Here is a 25,863-nt window from a genome sequence, read left to right on the forward strand (position 1 = left end):
CTGAAACACTTTCCCGCCGCGCACGTTCCGGACGTTGTTTGGGCTATTCACCGGTATTGCGGTATATGAAAAATTCATATCATAACGAAAATAAATACTGGTTTTCGGTACAAACCGGTATACCGCCCACCCCTACTTTGTATTAATGGAGAAATTGATCAGCTGATTAATTGGTAATGAAAATAATCATTAGCTGAAGCCCTAGATCAAATACTCTTTCAGAGATACAGTATACTCATATACTTTAGATCACTGCTCCCCAGACTGCAACAAGCGCTTACTTTAATACATTTCTCTTAGTAGTTCCTGGGCCTGCACCTCAGTCTGCTGTCATTAAGACACCAGCTTTTTTCTCTTAATGTGGAGAAAAGTAAAGTAGCTCAGGAGGATTACACAAAATAAATCTCTTTCTTATGTCTTTGACCATTACACAGAAACAGCTCCACACAGTCGGTCTCAGGGGAGCAACTGTTCTCCATCTAAACACTGACGGGAGCACTTTTACAAAAGCACACTTTATAATGCGTTCACAAGCAGACCCTCGAGAGGCCCTAAAAGCCCTCAGCTTAATCCATCATGTCAGGGTGAGGGAGCCATCGAATCCTCAGATATAATCCATGTTGATTACAGTCCTCTCACCTCTCTGAAATTACTGATGCTCTTAATTGTGTTGAATGCAAGAAGGCACTGACTTGTCCTCTCGTCTGTGTACCATCTCTTTTTCTTTTTCGTTGTGTGTACTGGGCACTACTTTATTTAATTTCTGTGGAAATAGAAAGTGTGAAAGATTTTAGGTGTTACAACTAAATGATATGGTCGATCACGTTACAACAGTTTCACTCCATTGTGAGTTTATGAGTCCATCTGTCATTTGTTTGGTATCTGTCAATGCTCGTAAAAAAAAAACGCCATTTTCAGCTCTTTTAAGTTAATCACTCAATCTATCCCTCGCTCACTCACTGCTGATCATTCTGCGAGAGCAATTTACTCAATCTGCTGTCAGTTTAAATGACATCTTCTTTTTTTTTCTCACATCGTTGCTCGTATTTTTCTGGTTTTGCAGTTTTTATAACCTAAACACGAGCTGTGAGATGATCACACACATTGTAAGCAAACCCGCCGATATAGCTGTGTTATCTAATGTCACATCCCGGCTCTTTGTCTTATCGCCCTCTGACTTTATGTTTTAGACTGGACTGTGTTGGGAATCATAATTTATCTTGAAGACTTAGTTTTGTGGGTTTGGGGTGTTCTAATTGTTGTGTTTTTACTTGTTTCATGTTACTGATACATGTTTAGTCTGTTGCCTGTTTTATTTTCTAAGTTCACTCCTAATGTGAGTATGTTATCCCGCCTTAGTGAGTTGTATGTGGTCAGTAAAGCCCCGTTTCCACCAAACACTTTCAGTATGGTACCTCTGGAACCAAAAGTAACCCTTCAGACATGGTACCTAGACCCTAGGTCCACCTAGTGTTTCCACCACAAACAGTACCCTTAAATGTGGGCGGGGTTGATGTCACTCACTGCTCCGTCTACTCACTGTATTTCCTCATTACCGATGACACAGAGAGAAGTCTGCACATCGTTTAGAGTGAGGATTGGGATAAATGCAGTTCACATAACCCAATTGAAATGAATATATATAAATGCTTGAAGATCCACTCATCACTAAAAGTGTATGTCATATAAAAGACTAAAGTGATGGTCAAAGTTGTCATATAGAATATTTAAGGTGTGCTGATGGATTCACGTCGTCAACTCATACATTGAGTGACATTACGAGTTAACATTCCACCTTAAAAGTCGCTGACAGTCAGCCCAGTGAATTCATTTATTTTTTTCTCCTGCTGTTGCTAGAGGCAGCAAAACATCCTTTCATTTTATAGTTACAGTCTACTAATAAAACTCTCCATGGAATGAACAGTGTTTACATGAGTCTCAGAACCAGCCACAACTCAGCCCTGAGCACAGTGACTGTCTGCTGTTGACCAATCAACAGACTGCAGTGTTCAGAGATCCACCTTTTAGTACCAGATCTGTGTGCTAGGTACCCCAACAGAGGGGTGACCAAAAATGGGGACGGTACAGAATGGTTCCATTGGTACCATCCACAACTTTTCACAGTGGAAACAGGAAAAAAAGCATACCGAACCAAACTGAACCGTACTGTACTGCTCAGTGGAATTGAAAGTTCCCTGCTAGTTGGTTCGGGATGACACTCAGGCCTCTAGTTTCCTGGCGCGGTGCACCCCGCACAGAGCTAGTTTTGAGCAGCGCAACCCAAGGCACGCTCAGTTTGGTAGTTTGGCAGACCGAGGTGCGCTGAGATGGGTCTTCTGCCATGGCGAATTGAGTAAACTCTCATTGTGCCTTCGCGCGGCACATTTAAGGGCAAGGAGAGGGGCTCATTTGATTTTTGTGATGTGTGTAAAACCCACTCCACGCCTTCTCTCCTCCCTCTTTCCGACTTGCGCAGGCAGGAGGGACGGAGGTAGGAAAGAGGAGTAGCTGTGCCAGCGCACACTGTGTGCCAAACTTGCAAAATCCACCTGGCCACACCCAGTTGGCGAAGCGCAGGTGCGCTGTGCCTCCGCCTCACCCGGTCTGCCAAACTACAGGCCTCAATGTGGCTGAGCCTTTGCATGAATGCAGAAATGAAGTGGAAGTGGTTAGAAAGAGGGTGTAGGACGTGGTTTGGGAAAGGCTGATTGTCCGCCCCCAGCCTGATTTGTTTCACCTGTTCCCCATCAACCCTGCTGTCACCTGTCCCTCATCACCGCCCTCACTGTTTGTCAGTGATGGTCTTCTCTGCTCCTTGCTGGCTTCTCTTCTCTTGTTCCTCGATGACCGGTTTGTTGCCAATTTCGTTTTTGGAATTCTTTTATTTTTATTTTTCAGCCTGCTCTCTCAGTTGTGCCGCGTGCTTGTTTGTGTCTTTTGGTATCAGCTTTATTTGATCAAAGCTAACCTTTTTGATCTTTAAACTGTCTGCTGGGTGTTATGTATTTGTGTCCTCTCTCTGAAACCTGACATCTAAAGCTGTAACTCCTGAAAACACTGAATAAAAGCCCTTTACGGGCTATTTCAGGCTATTTGGACAGTAATTGCCCATGAAACCTAGTGCAGTCTGTCTGTGCTGCATCTTTCTGCATCACTGAAGTAAAGGATGTCATTAATATGCAAGGTAAATTGTCACCCAGTTGACCTCTCCACTGTTTGTGTTGTATTCTGTCACTGTTGCAGCTCGCCAGTTAACTTGCGTTAAGAAAAAGAGTTTGGAGTTTCTTCAGGAGAGGTCAGGGAGAATCTAAAATGGAAAAAATATACAAAGTATTTGGTTTGGGAGCCCCTGATCTAGAAAACGTATCTGGAAGTTAAGTACCTTGACCTAAACAAAGAACCTGTCTGCAGAATCTAAAACACTTACCATTTGTTTTTCTTTTTAACCTCCTCAGGTTATTTGACTGCTTGTGGCCATGGCCCTATTGTTGCACTTCTATTTTAACTACTACCAAGTGGATCAATAAAATATAATAACTAAGAGGGATTATGGCCAAGAGTATGAAGATAAGTTCCTTTAAACACACGTGGCTCGGACTTCAACTATGCAACATGTATGTTTACTTCTGCATGAATCCAGCAGTCATAATGGCAATGTGCTCTTATTAGAAACTTGCTGAAACTGGAACAACATACATCAGGCAGTGTTGGCAGCACATTGAGTTTAGCAACCGTCCTTCGACCACAGGCTACGAGTTTAAGCCCCCATGCCGGCAAACATCCTTCAACGCGACACTGAATCTTTACCAGCTGCGGGGGCTGCTCTCCTGTTACTGACCCTGCACTTAGACCTTGCTGTGAAAAGAAAATTTCCCTACGGGGATCAATAAAGTGTCACATTAGCACGGTAATGTACAGCAATGCACAGCAAGGAAGTAAAGCAGGAGATTACCTGTACAAATCACTGTGCCACATTAATCATGCCTTTGATTTGCAAGCGTGCCAAACAGACGACTACAACCCACTTTGCTCAGCGGTAAAATGTCACACATGAACACTGCTGGCTGCTGCAGTGGAGAGCTGTAAAGTCATTACTGCAGGCTGATGGACTAAACAACTCGTTTTATATGTGTGTTGTAAAACTTTTATGACTTGTACATTTTTGTGCAATTAAACAAACCATTTAAGATTTTTTTCCTGTGTATAAATCCACAGATTTGACAGGACTTTTTAATAACCAGTTATTCCAGTCCATTTTTTTTGTACCATAACTGCATAAATGGTTGCTCCTATGTCACCCTTAGCTGCCAAACAGTGCTGCGACACCCAGGTCTAAACATTTAAAAGAGAAACAGATACCTGCATGATCTAATTTAGTTGGAAAACATCTTTTCATGTCATGTCTTTCAACGTGTAACCATGCAGATGCAATTTAAGCTACTGCACAGTGTGTTTGTGTGTGTACAGTTTGTAGGTGAGCTGCACCATGTGCACCTAATTTGGGTGAAATTGGATCAAAGGTACAGTGACAGTGATAGGGTCAGTTCACTCAAATTATTCCCTCCAAACATCGAAAAAGATTATTAGATATGAAAGTTGGATCATCCACAGTTTTCACTGGGAAGTATTTTCTACCAGAGGGAAAATAATAGTAAAAGGAAAACATCCACACTGTGAGGTCTGTGGATTGATCCAGTGTAACTGGGACACTGTGTCTGGATTTCTGTTAAAGATTTTCAGACCTGATATTTAATTAATATTTCTGAGCTCCATTACACCTCCATTGTGTTGATGACAAGTCTCACAGCTGATATTTTTTAAGTGAAACCCAAACTATCTGCATGGCCAGATATCATTAGGGTTAAGGCAGCAATTACTCCAACAAAAGATAAAACAGTTAACATGGTGATCATTTTCCAGAGCAGTAAATGCTGTACCATTGAATTAGGAACTGCTGTGCAGTGTTTGGGGTCTCATCATAGACTGTAAAAATAATGGATGTAGCCACTGTGATGTCACCCATTAGCCTGTGGACCCGTGTTTTGAAGGCTTGAGTTTGGCATTTTGGCCATCACCATCTAGGTTTTTTTTTTGGAGCCATAATTGACCACATTTAGATGAGATGATGGAGCTGTGAAGAAGCAAGCAAGCTCACTGATAAGCTCCTTTTACACTGCCTGTTCAAGGCAGGAATGACGTGCCGTTATTCTGTCATGCTGCTCTTTATAAAAGGTATGAGCCTGGAATGGGGGTTGTCTCGCCTTTGAGCCAGCTGTGGAGGAACAGTGCCAAATGGACGTTTATGTAAAAGGGAAAGTCGGCAGGACTGGACTATGGATGGGATGGATGGGATAAATGTGACGTTTTGATGATGTGTTATGCGTGCAACCTACCACTGGGAGACTTAAAAAAGCAGGAAGTAGCAGTTAGTAGCTAACTCAAAGAAGAACAGCAGCTGAGATGTTTGCATACTGGGGAGACAGTGGGTCCAGAAACCCTTTTAGCAGAGAGTGAGATCCGTCACCACGTAACAGGGATGGTACATGATTGTTATTGCCATGTTATGTGATTGTTATTATATAGAAAGTGCTGCAGACGTGTATGTTACATGTCACACGAGAAGCCGACACCATTGTGTTACACATCCTGTCATGTCTCTTTTGCGTCCACAACACTGGCATGCTTTCTCAAGTCACACACTGGGGCGTTGTTTGGTATTGTGTAGAGCAAAGGTGGCATAAAGAAGGGACTTTGTAGTCCTATAGCACGATTTCCGTAAAAAGTGTTGTAGACTGTGATGCCTTGCAGACAGCCTGTCAGTCAAAGTGGTCACGCCCTTAATTATCCCTAACTTTGAGCCTTGCAAGGGTTGAGGTATATAAAAATGTACTCCCCGCACAGTTGTCATGGGTGTTGAAATTAGCCATAGAGACCAAAACTGTTTTTTGTACCAGGCTGTAAATTCGCTTTTGGATCCAGCCTCAAGTGGCCATTAGAGGGACTGCAGTTTTTGGCACTGCCCCGTTGGCTTCATTTTTTGGCTCTGTAGGTTGCCACTTGGGTCTCGTAAGCTTTTGACATCATGGATTGCATAGGGAGGGACTTACTTGATCCTATTTAATGTCTCAACATTTGGGTCTACTGACCCTTTAAATGTGCAGAGCAGCAGGAAGTGAACTGGGCTCAGGTGGGAGACATGCCAGGCTAAGTTATTTCCTCTGGTCTCTGTGGACTCTAAGCTGCAGCTCTCACCTTTAACCAGGACCCCTTCAGTTGTACTGTAGGTGGGCGTGTGGGTTAATCTGTGTGTGTCAGACATGTTGGATACAATGTACAGTGGAGATGAGGACCATCAGGGCTTCTTTTGACCATCTGAGCCCTGACTCTCCCGCACGTCAGGATTTTGCAAAGGTGTTGCCTTTCTAAAGACGTCACATGTCCAAAAGCCTTTCTTTGTCCTGCTCTATTAGAGTATGCACAGTGACTTCTATCTACCATGTCCTATATACATATTAAACTGGCATGCTATAATTAGGATTTTTTTAAATATTGATTTTGCCTATGTAATGGGTTCTGCAGCAGGTGATGTTAATTATTAATCACCTCATTTCTGTGCTTAAGGTAAAGATAGAGGCAAAGATGTAAGGTGTGGTGACCATGTACCTCACTGTAGTTAAATTTGACCACGAAATGATTTATTGTAGTTGGACTTTGATGATAAAAAAAATCTTTACAATGCTGTGTCATTGCTTTCTGTTTTGAATTTGGAAGTAATTTGAAATAAATTAAGTTTGATTATGGTAAAATATAAATTAAGGTGGTATGGTACTGTGTATGGTACATCCCATGAAACAGATCTTTAAGGTACCTTACAGTTTAATTTTTGGTTCTCAGGATATCAGATTTAAAAGAAAGTTGCACACATCCTATAAATGGATCAAATGACTGTGTGTAATGTCGAAAGAATTGCTTGTATAGTGAAAAATTTAGAGATGTATCGGCTGACTCTGCAGTTCCCTTCATCTTCATCTTCGTCTTTCAGCTCATGTTTTGGTTTTACGGCCCACAACTTTACTGCTACAGTTCATTCCCACTATTTTCCAGCAGCAGCAGGTGACTGTTGTCGAAGAAAAAGCTTTCAGAATCAGCAAATCAAGTTACGTTTAAAAGGTTTGGTACGTTTTCTAAAAGCAGTAAAGTAGCACTTGTAGGTTTGGTTTATTGTGTGTTTTTTCTCCACAAAACAAACAGCTCAATCTGTGAAAAGAGCCCTGCTAAATCATATTGATCAGTAACCTCAAAGTCAGTTATATGGATTGGATTTCACTTTATAAAATCTATACCTGAGCTTTGGGAGTAGCTCTGGCTGTGGGAACTGAAGATACTCTCAGTGCTTTGATGGTGAAAGCTGAATTCAGACCTTCTTTTATTATTAATGGCCAGCACAGACCGCAGAAGAAAATGTTGACATTGTACATTTCTGCAATGAATACGTTACATTTGCACGTTTCATACGTATCATATGAAAGTTTCTAAAGTGATATAATATATGAGCTGACTGTCATCTGGAAGTGGAGGGGATGGTGGATGGCGTGAGACCTAGGCGAGACGTCTCCCAAGCTTCAGACCACTGTTTGAGACCAACAGACAACAAAACTGGTTGTGATTGAGCGAGTCACTGCTGTGTTTCCAGCGGCTAATTAGACATGCAAGGCGGTTATTATATGCCAAACCATTGCTGCGTTCCCGCCAGACTTGCCCACATATTAACCACGCTGTTGTTGAAATGTTGAGTTTCAACATATTTGCTGCATAATAGTGTGCAATAGTGTGCAAATTTGGGTGATTAGTTGCTTTCTGTGGGAGGGTTAGACACGAAGATTGATACCCGTCTCTGCAATGGAGTAACTAATGACCTTTTTATCTAACTCAGCAAGAAAAAGAATAAGCTTGTTTTCCAAAATGTCCAACTATCTCTTTAAAAAAGACAGGAAGCATACAAAAAATGTTGAGGTAGGAGCACTTCCTGGATTGGAGTTGAATTTGTTTGAGGTGCTCTTTTCGATAAGGATACATGTAGGCACAAATATCTCAAAAAAAAAAAAAAAAAAAACCTCATCAGAAACACATCAGTTTGTTTTTAAGTGTAATATGATCATGTTGTGACAATAAAGGGATTTTGATTTTTTTTTTAAAATAGAGTTTTCTGGTGATTTTTTAAACAGTAAGCTTTGTTTCCCTCTCCAGATGTGACATGATGATGCCATACTACTTCTATCCTGCACCTCTCCCATGATAAACTTTGGGAAGCATTTGAGCATCTGATGCTGTATGCAGATTATAATACTCGTGCTGTAATTCCTCTCTGATGAGAGCTCAGTGGAAATCTGAAATCAGATCACACAGCTTCCTAATTACAGTCTCGCTGCACTGAGTGCTCCCCCCTGTCCCACAGGCAGTGGAGTGGTGAAGGCAGTTGGGGCCTCAGCCGACGAGTTTGACCCTGGACTCGTGCGGCAGCGGCCCTATCGGCCCTCACTCTGTCACTCTGTCATCACAGCTCGACTGGTGCGCGGTAACACATGACAGATCTGGGAGATAAAACAGCCAACCCTCGCCCCGCTGCCACACTAATGGTTTATAAATATCTTCTTCAAAGGCCTAAGACGGTGTGAGGGGTGGCAGGGTGGTTATGGGCTCTGTTGTGGTGCAACATTGCAGACCCATTTAAGCTCTCAGTTTGCCTTTCATTCCCTGCCACTAGGACCCAAGAGCTGGCTGGAGGAAGAGGGGAGGGTGTGAGGAAGGGCAGTGTGGGACTTGTGATGGACAGCTCGGATGAAAAAGGCCGCTGGCACCCAATAGTCCGCGTCACACTGACCAACACAGCATAGCTACAAGAAGAAACCAACTACTTGTTGTTCAGCTTCACCATCAGACTGCTTCTCTACAGCATCAACACACACACACATGTTCAAATGTAAACCTTTCCCTCAACTTACATAATTCACAAAAGCTGCTCCACAATAAGAGCCTTTGTTTTCCCACATAAACACCTATATCCCCCGTGTATGGTGTGTGTGTGTGTGTGTGTGTTTGGTATTTCCATGTGATCAAAGCCCACTGTTCCCTCCTTCCAGTGCTGACTATAGAAACCTGCTTTTCTGTTTCCTGTTTTCTATTTGTTCCCTTAGAGGACACTGCGGTTCAATGTGTCGGCTGTCAGAGCTGACAGGAGACATGTAAGGCATTCATCATAAACACAAGCAGGCATGCCTCTGTCGCCTTAACTGCATAATCAGGCCTGTAAAACAACATTGCCACGTGAGAACAAACGGAAAGCGTCTGCCAAGCTTCAAAAGGTGGTTGACCTGTAGTGGGCTTCTGGATACGTAAGGGAAAGTACACAAGGCACATGTACATCTACAGTACACAATGAAGACGTGTGTGGTCGCTGCTTTGTTTTTCAGAGGTTGTGATGGTTGTAATCGTATTTCTGATGATTTAATGTTCAGGAAATTAAGGTTATAAATAGTTTCAGTGATGAGAAATTACAAGGGAGCTTTTTTTTCCCCATTGATTGAGCCTTGTTATATATCGTGCAACGCTTGCCTCAATTGCCTGAGCGTCATCCTTCCACTTGTGTTTAAGCAGAGACAATGACAGTGTGGCAGAGGAAGTGAGGAAATTAATAATCTGAGGGTTTTTTTCCCTTGCGTTTTGTTCTGAATGTGGATTTGTTCAATTCGTTGTTAAATTTGCTCCTACGCATGAGTTTGCTTCAGTCTTACCTAGTGAACGTCAAGTGTAACAAGGATGTTCTTTGAGTGGCTATAATCAGTTATGATAGCCTTTCTAAATGCGGATTAGTGGCTGCAAGGGCGTAGGTTTTGTTTCAGTGTGCGGGGGAAGGCTCCATAAAATAAAACATGGAGTTTGGGTGTCCTCCACATGAAAATTCTGAGCATCAAACACCTAATTTCCTTCAGTTTCTGCCTTTTCTGCATCAATTCTGTGGTGCAGATGTCTGTAATTCTGTCAAAGAAAAGGTCCTCTTTATCTTTAATGTTTTTATGTGGGGGACATATGCACATGTTCTACATATTGAGGAGGTTGTGTCAACATCATCCCCCCTGAAATCTACGCCTGTGATGAGCTGCAACTGAGGGGCCATCTAAAGTGGGCTGGCATCCTTTTAGTGGTGATGAAAAAAATTGAAAATTGACAGCTTCAGGTGCTTTTATAAGCTCTTTAAAATAAGTGGTTTCTCTTAGTTCATCCTCAAGTCAAAAGTGTGTGTGAAGGCAAAATCAGTATAGTAGTACTTCATGTTCGGTACTCCTTACCAACCTAAATGCTGATGTTTTAACTTTTTTTATGCCTATGCACCGGTGATAGCTGTGGCCAGAGGCATTATGTTTTTGGGTGGTCCACCCCACTCTTGTGAATGTGTTCTTCAAATTTGGCACAAACGTCCACTTGGACTTAACAATGAATAATTAAATTTTGGTGGTCAAAGTCCAAAGAAAAAGGTCACTGTGACCTCATCTGTCTCATTCTTGTTAATGTGATATCTTAAGAACACTATGAGGGAATTTCCTTAAATTTGGCACAAATGTCCACTTAGACTCAACAATGAACTGAATAGAATTTGGTTGTCAAAGGTCGAGGTCACTCTGACCTCATGAAACATGTTTTTATGCCTCCATGCTGGCAATAGTTATTGACAGAGACATTTTTTGCGGGTTGTCCACTCGGCCTTTCCTTGGGAACACCATACTCAAAAAGGCTTTGAGGGAATTTCTTCAAATTTGGCACGAACGTTCACTTGGACTCAACGATGAACTTCTTCGATTTTGGCGATCAAAGGTTACTGTGACACTGTCCATCTCTTTCTTGTGAAGACTACATCTAAGGAAGGCTTTGAGAGATTTGTCTCAAATTTGGCACAAACGTCCACTTGAACCTAACAATGAACTAATTAGAATTTGGTGGTCAGAGGTCAAAGTCAGGGTCACAAAATAAGTTTTGGCCATAACTCAAGAATTTATCTGCTAATTATGACAAAACACAAATGTCCAATAGGATAAAATGATTAAATGACAACATTTTACATCCAAAGGGTCAAAGGTCATCTTGACTGTTATGTTATAATGTTCTGCAAAACACTTTACTGGCCGAAATTCAACATCATATCTCAGGAACAGAAAGGGAGACATTTTGTCAGATACTGAATTAGTGATACTTAACTGTGCAGCAACATCCACATTTGATGCATTGTCATGGCGACACATGAGTCTGGACAGAAATGGATATTTAAAACTGACACTACAAGTTGCCTAGTTGGCAGAGGCATACAGCCGTGAGGCAGTAATTCTCTATTTTTTTTTTAAAACTTGCATCAGTCTCAAACTGAATCAGGTCCATAAGTCAGCGAAGCACAGAAATCCTCCCTCTAAGTTAATTACAGTAAACTAGTTCCACTTCTGATTTAAGATGACACCTTCCTGTCATGAGTGGGCTGGTACATCTGCTGTGACCTGAAGGTGATACTGTAAACAACAAATAAATATAAATGAGGTGTGTGTGTTTGTTTGTGTGCCCGCCCTCACATGTTTGTGCGTGTGAGCGTGAAAGCGGCTGAGTTTGCAGTGAGAACCAGAGGGAGGTTGTGGGAGTTTGGATCCATGTGTGCGAGGAGAATCAATTTAAACACAATCAAAAAGTTAAGAGGGATTAAAGCTACTGTGATGAGATAGCACAGTCAAAATGGTTTAAAATAGCTGCAGAGATTACACTAATGTAATCCAATTTAAAGGAGCCTTCCCCAAATATTTATTATTGAAGCACCATCTGTTTGAAGCCTGTAGGGTCAGTCCAACGGGCGGTTTTACACCAACAAGGCTATTTTGTTGTCCTACATTCCTCCCAGTCCTGTCTCTCAAAAAGTCAGGGAATAACCCCTTTTTTTGGCTCAGCTGTAATCTTTGTTCACGTTTGTCCTCATTTGACATCAACAAATCTGGAACACTTTGCAATCTGTTCTTCACTTGTGAAATTCCTTAATAAAAGTAAAACTCAAGGTCAACCAGTTTTGTCAGCCAACCAGACTAATGAACGAATATAATGAGGACAAGAAATCCAATGCTTAAATAATTTATCATTATGTTGTCTGTTCTCGCAGAGGCATTTATGGGGTCAATTTAAGACTTTGTTATTGCTGCTCTGACACAGATGCACATGCTGTAGAGATCAGACAAGTGTTGTTTCATGCACATCTGCTGTGTTACTGAGCAGAAAACTCCTCACTTAATGATGAAGCACAGGATTGGACGATATCACAGTAGACATTTTTCAACCAGTACAGACAATGGTTATTTTAATTGCCAGCTAATTTGCTAAGTTAGTGAGTAATCGAGTAATTAAAAAAGAAGAAAAAGTGAAAATTTTATTTTTCCAGCTTCTTAAATGTGAATATTTTCTGGTTTATTGTCTCTTCTCTGACAGTAAGTGTAATATCCTTGGGTTGTGGACAAAACAGGACATCTGAGGACATTATCTTTGGCTTTGGGAAACACTGATCAACTTTTTTTTTTTACCATTTTCTGTCATTTTACAGACCAAATAACTAATCTGTTAATCGAGAAAATAATTGACATATTCATCGACAATGAAAACAGTCGCTAGTTGCAGACCTATTACAGATTCCATACTGTTTCTGTTGTAGCTATTTCTTAAATATCTCTGGTTGAAATTGGCCATTTTATGAAGTGTTGCACAGTCAGTGAGCAGGAATGCTTTGTGCCAGTATTGGATTTATAGAATTGTTGCTGATATTAGCATTTCACAGATGCGTGTATATCATCATGTTACTACGTTAAACTGCCAGGTATTGACTGGATTAGTCAAAAAAAAGGCATTCATCTCTGTTCATTTTTCCCGTAAACGGTTTCTAAATTAAGTTTTCAGAAAATGTCAACCTTGTCAAGACGCAGAGTTTCTCTTTTACCGAGCGCCTGAAACTAAAAGCAGTGGTGCCATGTCACACAGCAAACACTGTGTACAGTTATTGTTTAAACTGCAATGATAACGAGATGAGATGCATCAGGATCCTCAGGTCTGATTCAGCTGAACAAGCAGGTGATTGATTGATTCCATCGATATTTGCAGTGATGTATCAGATGTTATTTCAGCAATATTATACTTTCCGCTCAACACCAAAGGGATTGACAGCCAGGTTGTGGCAAATGAGGTGCAGCCTTTAAATTACGATGCGGAAAAGCAGCGCACACAGCTCCATGTCTTTAACACTGTATCGGGTGTATGGTTGGTGCAAGGTTTGAACATCAGGAAAAAGAGTCATCATCTGTTTGGATCATCTGTGAGTGATGAACCACTTAGTGACACCCACTCATAAGTAGGAAGTGTGTCTGCAACAATCAGAAGCAACAGTGTCACAAGCTGAAAGGTAGAGAACTGCATGAAGACTGGAGACATGTAGCAAGAGATTATGTTTAAGGAGCTGTAGAATCCAGATTACTTCATGAAGATGCAGCTAAATATAAAAACAATTACTGCGTTCAGTCATGAAGAAAAAAAATTTAATTTTTAATAAAAGTATTATTTTTTATTAAATATGCTACGTGTCTTCATGGTGGAGGTAAATCAAATCAAATCAAGTTTAAAAAAAATGCAGTTGACCAAAGTGCTGTACAAAATTAAAGAATTACACATAAATAGCGATATAAAATGTACACAAATATAAAACAGAATAACACCGGTAAAAAAAGATTATAAAAAATACTAAAATATTAAAACAACTACAAACAACCAAAGGCCATTGAAAACATGTACGTTTTAAGACTTGTCTTTAAAGTGTCAATGAAGAAGGAGCATTTGATTTGATTGATTTGAAGCCTTTAAGTTAGTTCAGACAGTCAACTCAAGTCCACTGCTACAGCTCCATGGCACACTCCTCTCACTGCAACATGTGTACATCACACTCTTTTAAATGTCACATTGTAGTTGAGCCATCAGTGCTCTGTGCACTCGTGTTGCGCGCCTGCTGCCACACCGCTCTGTGAAAGCTATACTTGGTGCTACTGGTGTTGCTGCTACTGCTGCTGTTCAAATAACATTTCGAAAGCTCCACCTCCACCCCAGCATCCACCTGAAAGCTCTGAGTCTACCTATGGGGGAGAAAACTTGCTGTTGTGCAGAGCTTGAATTCAAGAATTTTATATTTTTCAAATGATGACAGGTGACTGACTGTGATGAATACAAATACAAAATAAATTTAAAGGTATAAAGTGGTATTACAAACAAAACATTTTCTATATTTAAAGGTGTGACTTTTACAGCCTCACTGAGAAACAGAAAAGTGCATCCAGCCTGCTGTCATGACCTTTGACCTTCAGACCCTGTTGTTGCCTCAGATTATCAGCTCATTTTCGAGGCAGCAGGCCCGCTCCTGTGTATGGATGGGGGAAAGCTGAGGGGTAGAGGTGTAAATGGGGAGTAAATCTGAGCCTCAGCTAAAGCTTTAGCTCCAGAGAGGGACTCACATGAGAGAAAGACATGGGTGGAAGCAGAGATTACTCGGGGAGATAGAGCGGGGCTGGTTAAAGAGGATCAGTTTATCTTCACACAGGCCTTCGTGGCTCCCAGAGGGCTTTGAGAGAGGGACTGACTTTTTATCCTTCATTTGATCACAACAACACAGCAGAATTAGGTTGCCTCGTTAGACATGCAAATCACATGCATTTCAGTAAAAAACGAAACACCTGTTTATTTACTTCAACACAAACCCGCTCACCCTGACATGACAGTTTCGCCCGTGTCGCTTCAGTTTGCGCTTAATTTATTCATTCGCTGAGTCTTACAGTCAGAGATTTGGGTGATATGATGCTTTCCAATGTGGTTTTTTATTTATAATCAGATGATCTGTTTTATCATATGAATGTGCTGCCCCCTATGGACACCTCACGGTACCACAACAAACTCGCATTTGATCTCTTGATGGTGCCCCAGCTCAAACATGCATGAGAGGGTTGACTCTTCTTTGATGAGTCCATGCAGGTTTATGAGTCCAGCGTCCTTGCTGTCTTAATTGCTGCTGCAGCCGAGACTCCACTAATATCTCATAGCTAGGATGCCCTGCAGGAAAACAAAAAAAAAGAAAGAAGAAAACACTGTTTATTCTAAAGAGAAGAATCCAATTAGCAGATATAAAGCGTGGCTAGGCTGAACGATCGCCTTTGGCAAAATGTAATTAGGACAGAGTTTACTGAGGCTACATAGTATCATATCTGCATCCCTTTTATTGGCAGCTTTTCCTTATTTTTTTTCCTGTTGTGAAGGATTTAGATTGACTTCATACCCATATCCACATCTTGAACTGCCTCTATCTGTCTGTGTCTCCAGCCAAACACACACACATATCCCAGATGGAGACAGCCACGGATTAGCGAAGATTTTCCTTCATTTAATAAACAATTGAATGACACAGTTTTGAGGATAAACCCGCTCAAAGAAGCACAAGAATAGTCTGGAGTGAGGAGACTACAGGGCATTATCCTACTTCATCATGGAATATCATTCAGAATTATTGTCCACGTCCAGCGCTGCATTCACATGAAGACGCAGTGGGGTCTCGTAAACCTACAGAAAAACCTGATCCCTTTCTGATTGTGCCGCTGCTGGTACACTATGTATATTAATCAACATGCGACGCCTGCACAGCGCTTCACAGCATTATACAAGCAGAGAGATTTAATGTAGACACAATCGCAGCCTCGTCCCAAATGAGGCCTTTTTCCTCGGTGCTGTTACGTAATTGTTACAGCGCACACATGTCGGCTCCCAGCAAACACAATAGCTGCTGAAAATGAAATCGGAGCACTAACAGGATTTGTGAGGGAAAAACTATGTTTCAAATCTGGAGGAAAAAAAAGAGATGGGGCTGCTGTGCATTATGAATCAGAAACAGACTGATATGATGATGACTGCAGGAACAATGGTGATAGTAAAGATATTAATCTCGTGCAGGCATATCCAATAGATGGTTTTACTGCTCCTCGACATTGACAGGAGGAAATGCCGGATATGAAGACATGATTTATGACAAAGCAGGGCAAGATTTTTGGCATGTACATCTTATAATACACATCACATGGTTTGGCATGGTCTCATTTCTTAATAAAAGCATGGCTGTGGATTCTTGCGTGGGTAGATGTCCCACTCTGTGAATGACATGATGGTCAGACTGAAATATCTCAGAACCACTCCGATGGATTGCCATGAAATTTTGCACAGACACTCATATTCCCCCTCATGATGAATTGTAATAACTTTGCTGATCCTCTGATCAAAATTTTTAATTTGTCCAGTGCTATGAGTCATGACCAAACATTTGCAACAAAAAAAGGATAGAACTTTCAGCCGTAGCCCTAATTTTTTTGAGATGCTAAATGGCAAATGTAAGCATACTAAAACACTAAACTAATATAGTTAAAACTGTTAACATTGCATATATTGAAATCATCATCTTAATGTTGTCATTGTGAGCACAACGATCACATATATTTCAAAGCGATGCTGTGCTTAAGGGGACACTTTGCCGATTTTCAACCAGCTCTGTGTCGTACTGTAACAATGTGGGTAGTATGTGTAAATGAACTGTGGTAAATTTCCCTCAATCTTACCAGTGCCTAGATCTAACCTGCTCATCTCTCAGCTCAAATCATAGCACTTAGCACTCCATCACTGCTGTAAATGATTCAGTTAAAAACTTTCATGTTTTATGTAAATTGCATTCTTTTAAAAATGTCATTATTTGGCAGTGGACGCATTGGGAAGTGTAAATTATGAGGTTTCTGTCAATATGTTTATCATGCTTGTATTATAAAAAGTCCTGGAGATATTAGTCCAAATAAATGATATGTTTATTTAAATCCTGCCAAGCTTCGCTGGCGCAGGTTTCACTGAAGAGGCCCCACCCACACCTCCAGCAAATCATGCACAAAGAATTGATGATGATACACACATGCATCCTTGAAAATTCCTTTAATGAAGGACTCTGTCCTCGGTAGAATTTGAAGGATCCTTGACATTGGAACAGTCATTAGGGGGGATTTGATGATGTAGCATCCTTGAAATTCCTCTAAGGATCCTTCCTTGACTTTGAGAAACATTCAATGTTTAACCTATATAAGAGATCATTTGTTACTCATCAGACAACATATTATTTCCTGTGTTAAAATGGGTAAGCTCGCATTACGTCACTCAGTAGCAGGAGCATTTATAGGTCTGGTGCGGCACAGTGCATTCTGGTAGTTGTAGGTTTTCTACCTCTTACGCAAATGCCACAGCCCTTTTCCTTTGTTTCCTCTGGTCATGCAGCACCATATTAGAAAGTATCTGTGTCTTTCATGCATAGACAGCCCATCCAGCAGTGAAGTACTTCTTCAACATTCACATTAGCACCTTCTGTGAATATTAACTCGCTCTCTTATTCACCTTCCTGTTTCAGTGCGATTCCCTTGCAGGTTCAACTTTGCCATGTAAATTTAGAAACACTGATATTGTGTTTGGAAAGGAAGAAGTTATTATTGTAATTATGTGCCATCACCTTTTTCGCACAAGATTATGCAACTACAAAAGCAGCACCACTCTGTACACTGTTTGTAGCCTGTGATCGCTCTGCAGGAACATTATTTGTTGCCCACAGTGGAACCCTGAGATCACATTTAGTGTGTTAAAGAGGAAGACCAATTTAACTGTACTTGAAAGAAAACTCTCAAATTGATAATTCAATGTCTGCTGAAATTTTTTATTTATTTTTTTGTGCCATCAAACATTCCTAAGTGTTTTTTTTCCCTCACATGTTGGATGTGTCACAAATTCCACCAACAATTAATCATGTTCTCATCTGTTTGAATTCTTTGCCTGTCAGTTCAGATTCCTCCTCTCCCTTCAGCCATCATTCTCCTCACCTGGCACTTCATGCCCATTTCCTCACGTGCAGCTCATTCCCCTCGTTAGACCTCAGTATATACACCAATCCTGTTTCACTTTTCATTTATCTGATTGCCAAGTGTTTTCCTGTCCCTGGTTTGCCTGACATACCTGTGTGTGATCCAGCTTACCTGACTCCCTGACCTCACCTGACCTGCCTACTCCTCACTGGATTTGTTTGCCTGAGTGACTGATTATCCAGTATTTTGGCTTTTGCCTGTCTGACCAAGTTAACTGAGCTTGCTTGCTACATTGACCATCTAATTGTTTTGCTTTTGGGTTCTCACCTGCCTAGTTTCCTCAGATGTGTGCCAGGATGCCTCATGTGAAACTCATAACATGTGGACTACTACCCGAACAGCCTCGGCAGACGTTGCATGACATGAATAATTAAATGTAAAGCAAAGCAATCTGCTAATCGTAATCTAGAGAATGTAAATGCTGTTGCCATGATGACGATGATGATGATGATAGCGGTGGCAGCAGCGTTGGTAGCTGAAGTGACCATGTGTCAGATCATATCCATGTCCAGCTGAGCTCTTTTGCTCACGTGAGGTGAGAGGATTGAGCCCGGGATTGTTTAGGGATTAGTCAGCAGGACTTACCAGATCCAGAGATTCAGAAATTAAGGGACAGGAGCGCCTCAGCGGCAGGGTCACATTGTCCCGGGAGGAAAAAGAAAGCACTGAGTCACTGCAGCAAAACTAAATAAGTTAAAAAAAAAAACAAGTTTCTCGTGTGCTTTCTGCCTTAAAATCTCTACCTCGCACATACACTTCCCTCCTCTTCATCTGTATACCCTCCTGCCCCACCACCACCACCACCACCCACCACTACTGATCGCCTAATTCTCCTGCCTCTACACGCGCTCATTCTGGAAAAGAAGGAAGGCGTGCCTGGCTGAACAGATGTGGAGATTGCAGCTGCCTGTCTATGGATCATAACACTCCCTCCCTCCCTCTTTCTATCTCTGTGTATTCCCCTGTAACTGTCCACTCTGGCCATCTGAGCACAAGAGGGACACAATTCACTGTATTTTCTGCGGTAGAAGGATTTAGTGGCACGAGTAATTTTTTTTCCCTTGGTGTGAGTTTTTGAATCTTCAAACTGGAGACACGGGTGGACACCGACTGCTGGGATCAGTTGATCCAGCTTCAGCTGTCCGGTTCGGGTGACTGGGCACCCTGTGAGTTGGGCATCCTCCTTTTGTTTTCTTTAGGATCTTGTCTTCCATTCAGTCCTTCCTTTATAGCTCATTTTCTTGAGTGACAGTAATATTATATATTTATATATATAGTTTCTAGACAGTTATTTGTACTTTATTGACGTGTGAGCATGAGTCCTTAAAATTTAGTTTTCTCATAATCCATGTCCCTAAACTTTTACTTCTGCAGCTAAATAACTCATTCTAACCCTATCTGTAAAATGCATGGATATAAAGCTGAAGACAGGGCTGTTTTTTAACGTGAGGAATTGAAGGTGGAGGGAATTGAATGTCAGTTATTATAATGTGATCATCTACCTCAGATGCAGGTTTTTTCAACTTTACCACTGAAGCCAAAGTCTGCTTTATTCTGCTGCCACGTGATCTGAGAAATTTGCCTCGCCTTTGATGAGTAGCTGAATGTACAGAAACCAAATGGACAACACACACACACACACACACACACACACATACACACACACACACACACACACACACACACACACACACACACACAGATGCACGTCAAGACGTCAGGGGGGAGTTAGAGCACGTTTGGGATTGCCTGATCCTGAGGTTGCTGGTGATTATAAAGGAGCATAAGAGATCAGATCAGCCGATGTCACAGTTATGAAATACAACTTGATGACAGAGTCCAGTGGGAATGTTTGCAGATTTTTACTGAATTTAATTTCTGTCTGATCTTTTTTTGTACTGTAAAAATGGACAAATTCCAGTGTCAGAGACGTGTACATGCAGCACAGTGATTCATTTTCATCCGTTTTTTGTCATATTTGACCTGATTTTATTCTTTTATAAAAGCAGAATCAACGTGCACCTGACACACTTATCTAAAATTTCTAAAAAAAAATTCCATTAACTGATTAGTCACTTGTAGAAATGCAATGATTTATTGATTAGTTGTCAATTATTAAATTAATCACAACTACTTTGTATTAGATTAATCAATTTCAGTAATTTTTTAGGAAAAAATAAAGTGAAAATTCCCTGATTTCAGCTTCTTAAAAGTAAATATTTTCTATTCTCTATTTTTTTCTATATTTCTTTACTCTTACATGACAGTACACTGAATATCTTTGGGTTGTGGAAAAACAAGACATTTGTGTACGTCATCTTTTGGGCTTTGGAAAATACTGGACGACATTTTTAACCATTTTCTCATATTTTATAGACCAAGAACGTATTAATTATTGGGAATTAATTGACAGATGTTTTATACATTTTAAACTGAATATCTTTGGGTTTTGAACTGTTGGCTGGACAAAACAAGATGTTTAAAGAAGTCAAGTTTGGCATTATGAAGTTGTTACAGTCATTGTTCACTATTTTCTGACATTTCATATTGATAAATAATCAGCAGATTGGAATAATCTTTAGTTGCAGCCCTGCAAAAAAACATAGATTCAATCCAAAATGGGAGCTGGACATGCAAGGACTAAATAAACAAAAAAAATAAACATCACATGACACAAACAAGCATTTCTATGCATAAGATTGAAGTATGACACACACTGAAAATACCAAAAGTAAATACAACTTACGTCTGCCCTAAATCATGACACCAGTAAGAACTGCTTTGCCTCTGCTACGTTACATCACTGATTAACACTTTCCTGTGTTGTCCTTCCAGGTGACACAAAGAATGTGGAGTTCCCCAAAGGAGAGATGGAGGTGGTCAAGGGCCAGATGGTGGTGTTACACGCATGGTACAGCCCCAACTCAGACATTTCCAAAAACTCTGTCATTTGGCACTTCAGGGGAAATGAATCCAAGCAGGTGAGAAGGTCACAAAGTCAATCTGCATTGATCTGCTCTATAGCTGACCCTGCTCTGACCTCTAGTGGAGTAAAGAAATGAGAGCCTCTTTAAAGAGATTACAATGATGTTTGCTGATCCTACTACTACGACAGTACTATATTTACTGTACAAAGAAAAATAAAGCTGAAACAATGAATGGGCAACTATTTTGACGATTTATTGATAGTTTAAGTCTTTTTTCTGGCAAAAGTGCGGAAGATTATTTGGTTCCAGCTTTTCCAATGTGAGGATTTGCTGCTTTTCTCTGTTTTCTGTCCTTTTAATTTGAAATATCTTTGAGTTTACATTGTCGGTCAGACAAAACATGACATTGGGAGATGTCACCTCGGGCTTTGGGGAACTGTGATCAGCATTTCATACCATTGTATGCCATTTTTTAAATGGGTTAATGGGGAAAATAATTGACAGATAAATTAGGAAATCTGACGGTTATTTTCGCAGTTAATTTATTTATCCTTTAGTCTATAAAAGTGTCAAAAAATTGTGAAAAAAATGCTTATCACACTTCACCAGGGCCCAGAATGATGTCTTCAGTTTGCTTCTTTGTCCAAGCAGCAGTCCAAAACCCAAAGACTCTTCAGTTACTGTCATAAACGACAAAGAAAAGCAGCAAATTCTTGCATTTAAGAAGCTGGAACCAGCAAATGTTTGACATTTTTGCTTGAAAAAGGACTGAAATGATTAATCAATTATCAGACAAGCTGGCGATTAAATTTTGATTCAAATGACTCCTCGATTAATTGACTAATCGCTGCAGCACTAAGTCTTTTTACTGTACCAGACATACGTCATCTGAATTTTATATGAGAGGAAGAGAGCCTTTTTGTATCTGATGACGGGTATATTACGTGCTGAGAAACCCATCTAGTGATTTGTAAGAAGATCTGTACAGATAAGGATTATTCCCAACACCATTACAGATTTTTAATTCAAAGCGGAAGGTGGGAAGGTTGTTATTAACGACAGAACGCCACTAATGACATTGCATCTCTACTTTTTGCTGCACCTCCTACAGCACATGTGGCATGAACTGCTGGTGAAACTGTTTGTGTGTGTGTAGGGTGTGTATGTGTAGGGTGTGTAGGGTCTTTGCATGATTAATATAATCTAAACAGTGTCAGTGTCCGATGCCTGCGAGCTTATCTCAAACAGAAAATCTGCCTAAAATTCAACATCCGCCATCTGTACATGTCGGGATTATCTTTATGAAGGACGTTGATTTCTGTTATATGGTTAATCTGCGCATCTTAATATGGTGGCAGAAATTAAAATTAAAGTTATGTAACTCAAATGACTAGAGAGTAAACGTCTCTGTATTACTTTATTTTCAAATTGTGTTGTATTTTATTAAAAGTCTCCGAAATGTCTGATTACAAGTATTAATAATTAACAGTGTAATGATTCTGTGCTGCCGTGTTCAGTGCTTCCATGGTCATGTGTTTTTTTTTCCGGTTCAGGTGATAAACTTTAGCTCAGGCGAGGTCGGGCACGGCCAGAACGAGTTCACCAAAAGAGTGGGCTTCAGCGCGGCCATGCCATCAGCCAACCTCTCCATCTACATCAACAACACCCAGGAGTCTGACTCTGGACTCTACTCCTGCTCTGTCATCATCCCTGGAAGTACTGGCCTTTTGGGAGAGATGCGCCTTAATGTCAAAGGTAATGGACCACAGCATCAGAGGAATTTCAAAGGTTAGATTTAATCAGAGCGCCGCGCACATGTCCTCGGATTTGGAAATTTCAGGCACAGTAAATGCTGAACATGTTTTGAAGGATTTTAGGTCGTTCTCTTAAAAATCAGACCTTTATGTGAGTAAGCGCTGTCCACATAAAACTCATCTGCTGTTTAGGGATTCACTTGGCTCTGAGGTCATTATGTCATCCTCTAGCAGCTGATGAAACAGCGCGGGATCAAAACATTTACTTATTCATATGCAATATGGCCACTGCCCTGAGAAATCTCCACGTTGTTTGCAGTAGATTAAAGCCCAACATACAAGTTCAATATGAGGTGATTGACCCTGTGTTATTTAGTTATAACACCCTGTCTGTCTGTTTGTCTGTCTCTCTCTCTGCAGTCCCTCCTTCTCCCCCAGTGTGCACCATGACAGGGAACCCAGTGGTGAAGGGCAACGTGACTCTGAGCTGCAAGTCCAGTCAAGGAAAACCCATCCCTCAGTACAAATGGACCAAGGCTGCACCACTGTCTGAGGTCTTCTTCTCCCCGATGCAGAGTGAGTAATTTCTGAAGACAGGATTTAGCATTTACACCCAAATTAAGAAAAAAATACTTACTGTAGTAGATAGCTGGGGTTTTATTTGCCCAGCTTTCCTGCAGTCACACAGATAAAATGGAGGCTTGTGACGCTTGCAGCAGTGAAAAAATATAATTTAACCTATTTTCTTACTTTTTTCTATCGCAGCAGGAGTCCCAACAAACACAGCTAATTTCAGTCACCTTATTACCACGAGTTCACAGTAATTAAGCTTAACGAGCAGCAGGCGGTGGCTAGCGAGTTAGTTCCGGTTTATTTCTCCTGGGTTTTGCCTATCAGGCTACATGCAGGTTCCCTTATCTCACGGACCTTTTTCACAGCAGACATTTTGACTTGTCATAGTAGGAGAAACACAAGTGTTCCTAATAACGTTATCAATGTTCTATTCAGCTACCCCAGTAAGCCATGACAGTGTGACAGTGAGCCGATACCAGGAGCCTAAAACTGAAGCAGCTGACGGGAGTTGAGCCATCGTTAATTTTGTTATTTACACCTGTGCATCTCCTGCTGTGACATGTCAGAATGTCCTCAGTGAAGGAGGCCTGTTGGTGGAGGTTTTTGGCTTGTACGCAGCCTGAGAGGAAGGTCACAAGAACTACTCAAACTACAAGTGTAATGTTCTTTTGTAAAATGCCAGAATTTGACATAAACATATCATGCGTATTAAAAAACGGATAAGAACTGGATTTTAAAGGTCCAGTGTTAAAGAGTTAGGGGGATTTAGTGGCATCTAGTGGTGATGATGCAGACTACAGCCAGCTGAAACGTATCCACGTTAGGTATTTCTTCAGTGTTCATTGTTCAAGAGGTTTTTACCAGGAGCTGAATTGTCCGCAAAGGACTCTTCCTCTCCAAAATAAAACGCACAAGATGATTAAAACCAGTAAGAACACTGAATAAAGTAATTTCACCTTACAAATCAGTGTTTCTCAAATGCTGTTTGGCATGTCAGAGACAGGCCGCTAGCCCTGCGCTTGCAAATGTGTGCTGACCTTTTTTCTCCCATGACTTAGGAGCTGTTTCATAGTTGACACACGCAACGCAAGCAAGCCTCACGAGCAATGCACTTCCTTTCATAGTCAACACATTGAACGTAAGCGACGCAGGCGACACTTGGAATGCAATACATCGCTCGCGCAATAGGGGGTAGCAGAGTCAACGGTACATTCCGGCTAGCTAGTATTGCTGTAGCTAGCTAGTACTGCTATTCTAGTGCAGGGCACTAGTTTTTCCTCCTCGCCCGTCATATTTCATACCCGCTTCTTCTGTGAATAATAAAAAGTGGGTACGTCGCTTGCATTATCACCCTGCTGACAACACATGGTATTACACGCCTCGCTGCATCGCGTATCAAAAAAATGGACAACACATTTTGAGACGCAAGCACACATCATGGCGGCCAGTGCGTCTCAATGCGTCCCAATGCGTTTGCATCTGCGTGCCTTTGGGTCGACTATGAAACAGCCCTTAAGATCAGTTGGTGTTCAGGAGGTTTTTACTGGGAGCCAAATTATCCATAGAGGTCTCTCCCTCTCCAAAACAAACAGACCAGGTGATTTAAACCAGTAAAAACACAGAATAAAGCAGTTTCCTTTTTTTAAAAATGGTGTTGCAAACTACAGCTGATGCAAAAAAAAATTGAAATTACAAATGGCCATATCTAGAGCCAGTGTTTGATTTGTTCGTTCTGGACTACTGTAGAAACAAGGAAGTGCAACATGGTGATCTGCACAAGGACCTGCTCTCTATGTAGATACACTAAGATTCTTATTTTCAGGTGATTATACACTAAAGAAGACATACTTATTATATTATATTCCATTTCTGTCAATATATCCCCATAAATCCTACATACTGCTCCTTTAGGTAGGGTTAGTGCATTCATAATGCAGATTTACACACACACATTTACACAGCATTTTGTTGTTGTTGTTGTCATACTAACATTAGTATGGGAGGGGCTGTAACCAATTTCTTGATTCTTTTTTCCTAGGTTCATATAAATGTATGCAAAAGCAGATTTTACAGAAATGCATTTTTTCATTCATTTATTATAGGTTGCACACAACTGAGGCAAGCCTTACACTTATTCATCATGTCACATTCAGGCATCCTTGTTAAAATAGCGTCACATTATTACTCTTTAAAGTGGGTAATTTTGGAGAGCGAAAGACGCGAGAGCAATCAGCCAGCCTCATTTCCCTGTCAACATAGATATGTGTCGAACAGAAGCATTAAAAATGGTAGATAGCTGATCTGTAAGCCTGTTTAGGTGCAGGTCTAAATGTCATGCACTCTAACACCTTACATGCAGATGAAGCTGAGTCCGTGTCGTCAGGTCACACACATGACCAGACGCTGCCTGTGGGCTTTACTGATAGATGCTCCAGATGCACCTCTGAGGAAGATCCTCGATCGTGCCATAACATGCAGCATGAAATCCTCTTTACAGATTGAGATAACTCGAACCACAACACACTCCTCTCACCGCCCAGGCAAGAGAGAGAGAGAGAGAAAAGGCATTTGTGC

General features: G+C 41.0%; 1 protein-coding gene across 2 annotated transcripts in view; it reads left to right on the forward strand.

The window, feature by feature from the left end:
* The window catches only part of esamb (endothelial cell adhesion molecule b), a 60,581-nt gene that overhangs the window by 26,676 nt on the left and 8,042 nt on the right, over nucleotides 1–25,863 (forward strand). Inside the window, exons 1-4 of one of the 2 annotated variants that reach the window (XM_050068997.1) lie at nucleotides 19,029–19,201; nucleotides 20,871–21,016; nucleotides 22,516–22,717; nucleotides 23,137–23,292. In XM_050068997.1, coding sequence (XP_049924954.1) covers nucleotides 20,906–21,016; nucleotides 22,516–22,717; nucleotides 23,137–23,292 — 469 coding nt within the window. In that variant the 5' untranslated portion in view covers nucleotides 19,029–19,201; nucleotides 20,871–20,905. Of the gene's footprint in view, nucleotides 1–19,028; nucleotides 19,202–20,870; nucleotides 21,017–22,515; nucleotides 22,718–23,136; nucleotides 23,293–25,863 lie in introns of those variants that run through there. The other variant, XM_050068988.1, reaches the window with a different exon arrangement.

This window comes from Epinephelus moara, chromosome 2, assembly GCF_006386435.1.
Source record: "Epinephelus moara isolate mb chromosome 2, YSFRI_EMoa_1.0, whole genome shotgun sequence".
Classification (NCBI taxonomy): Eukaryota; Metazoa; Chordata; class Actinopteri; order Perciformes; family Serranidae; genus Epinephelus; species Epinephelus moara.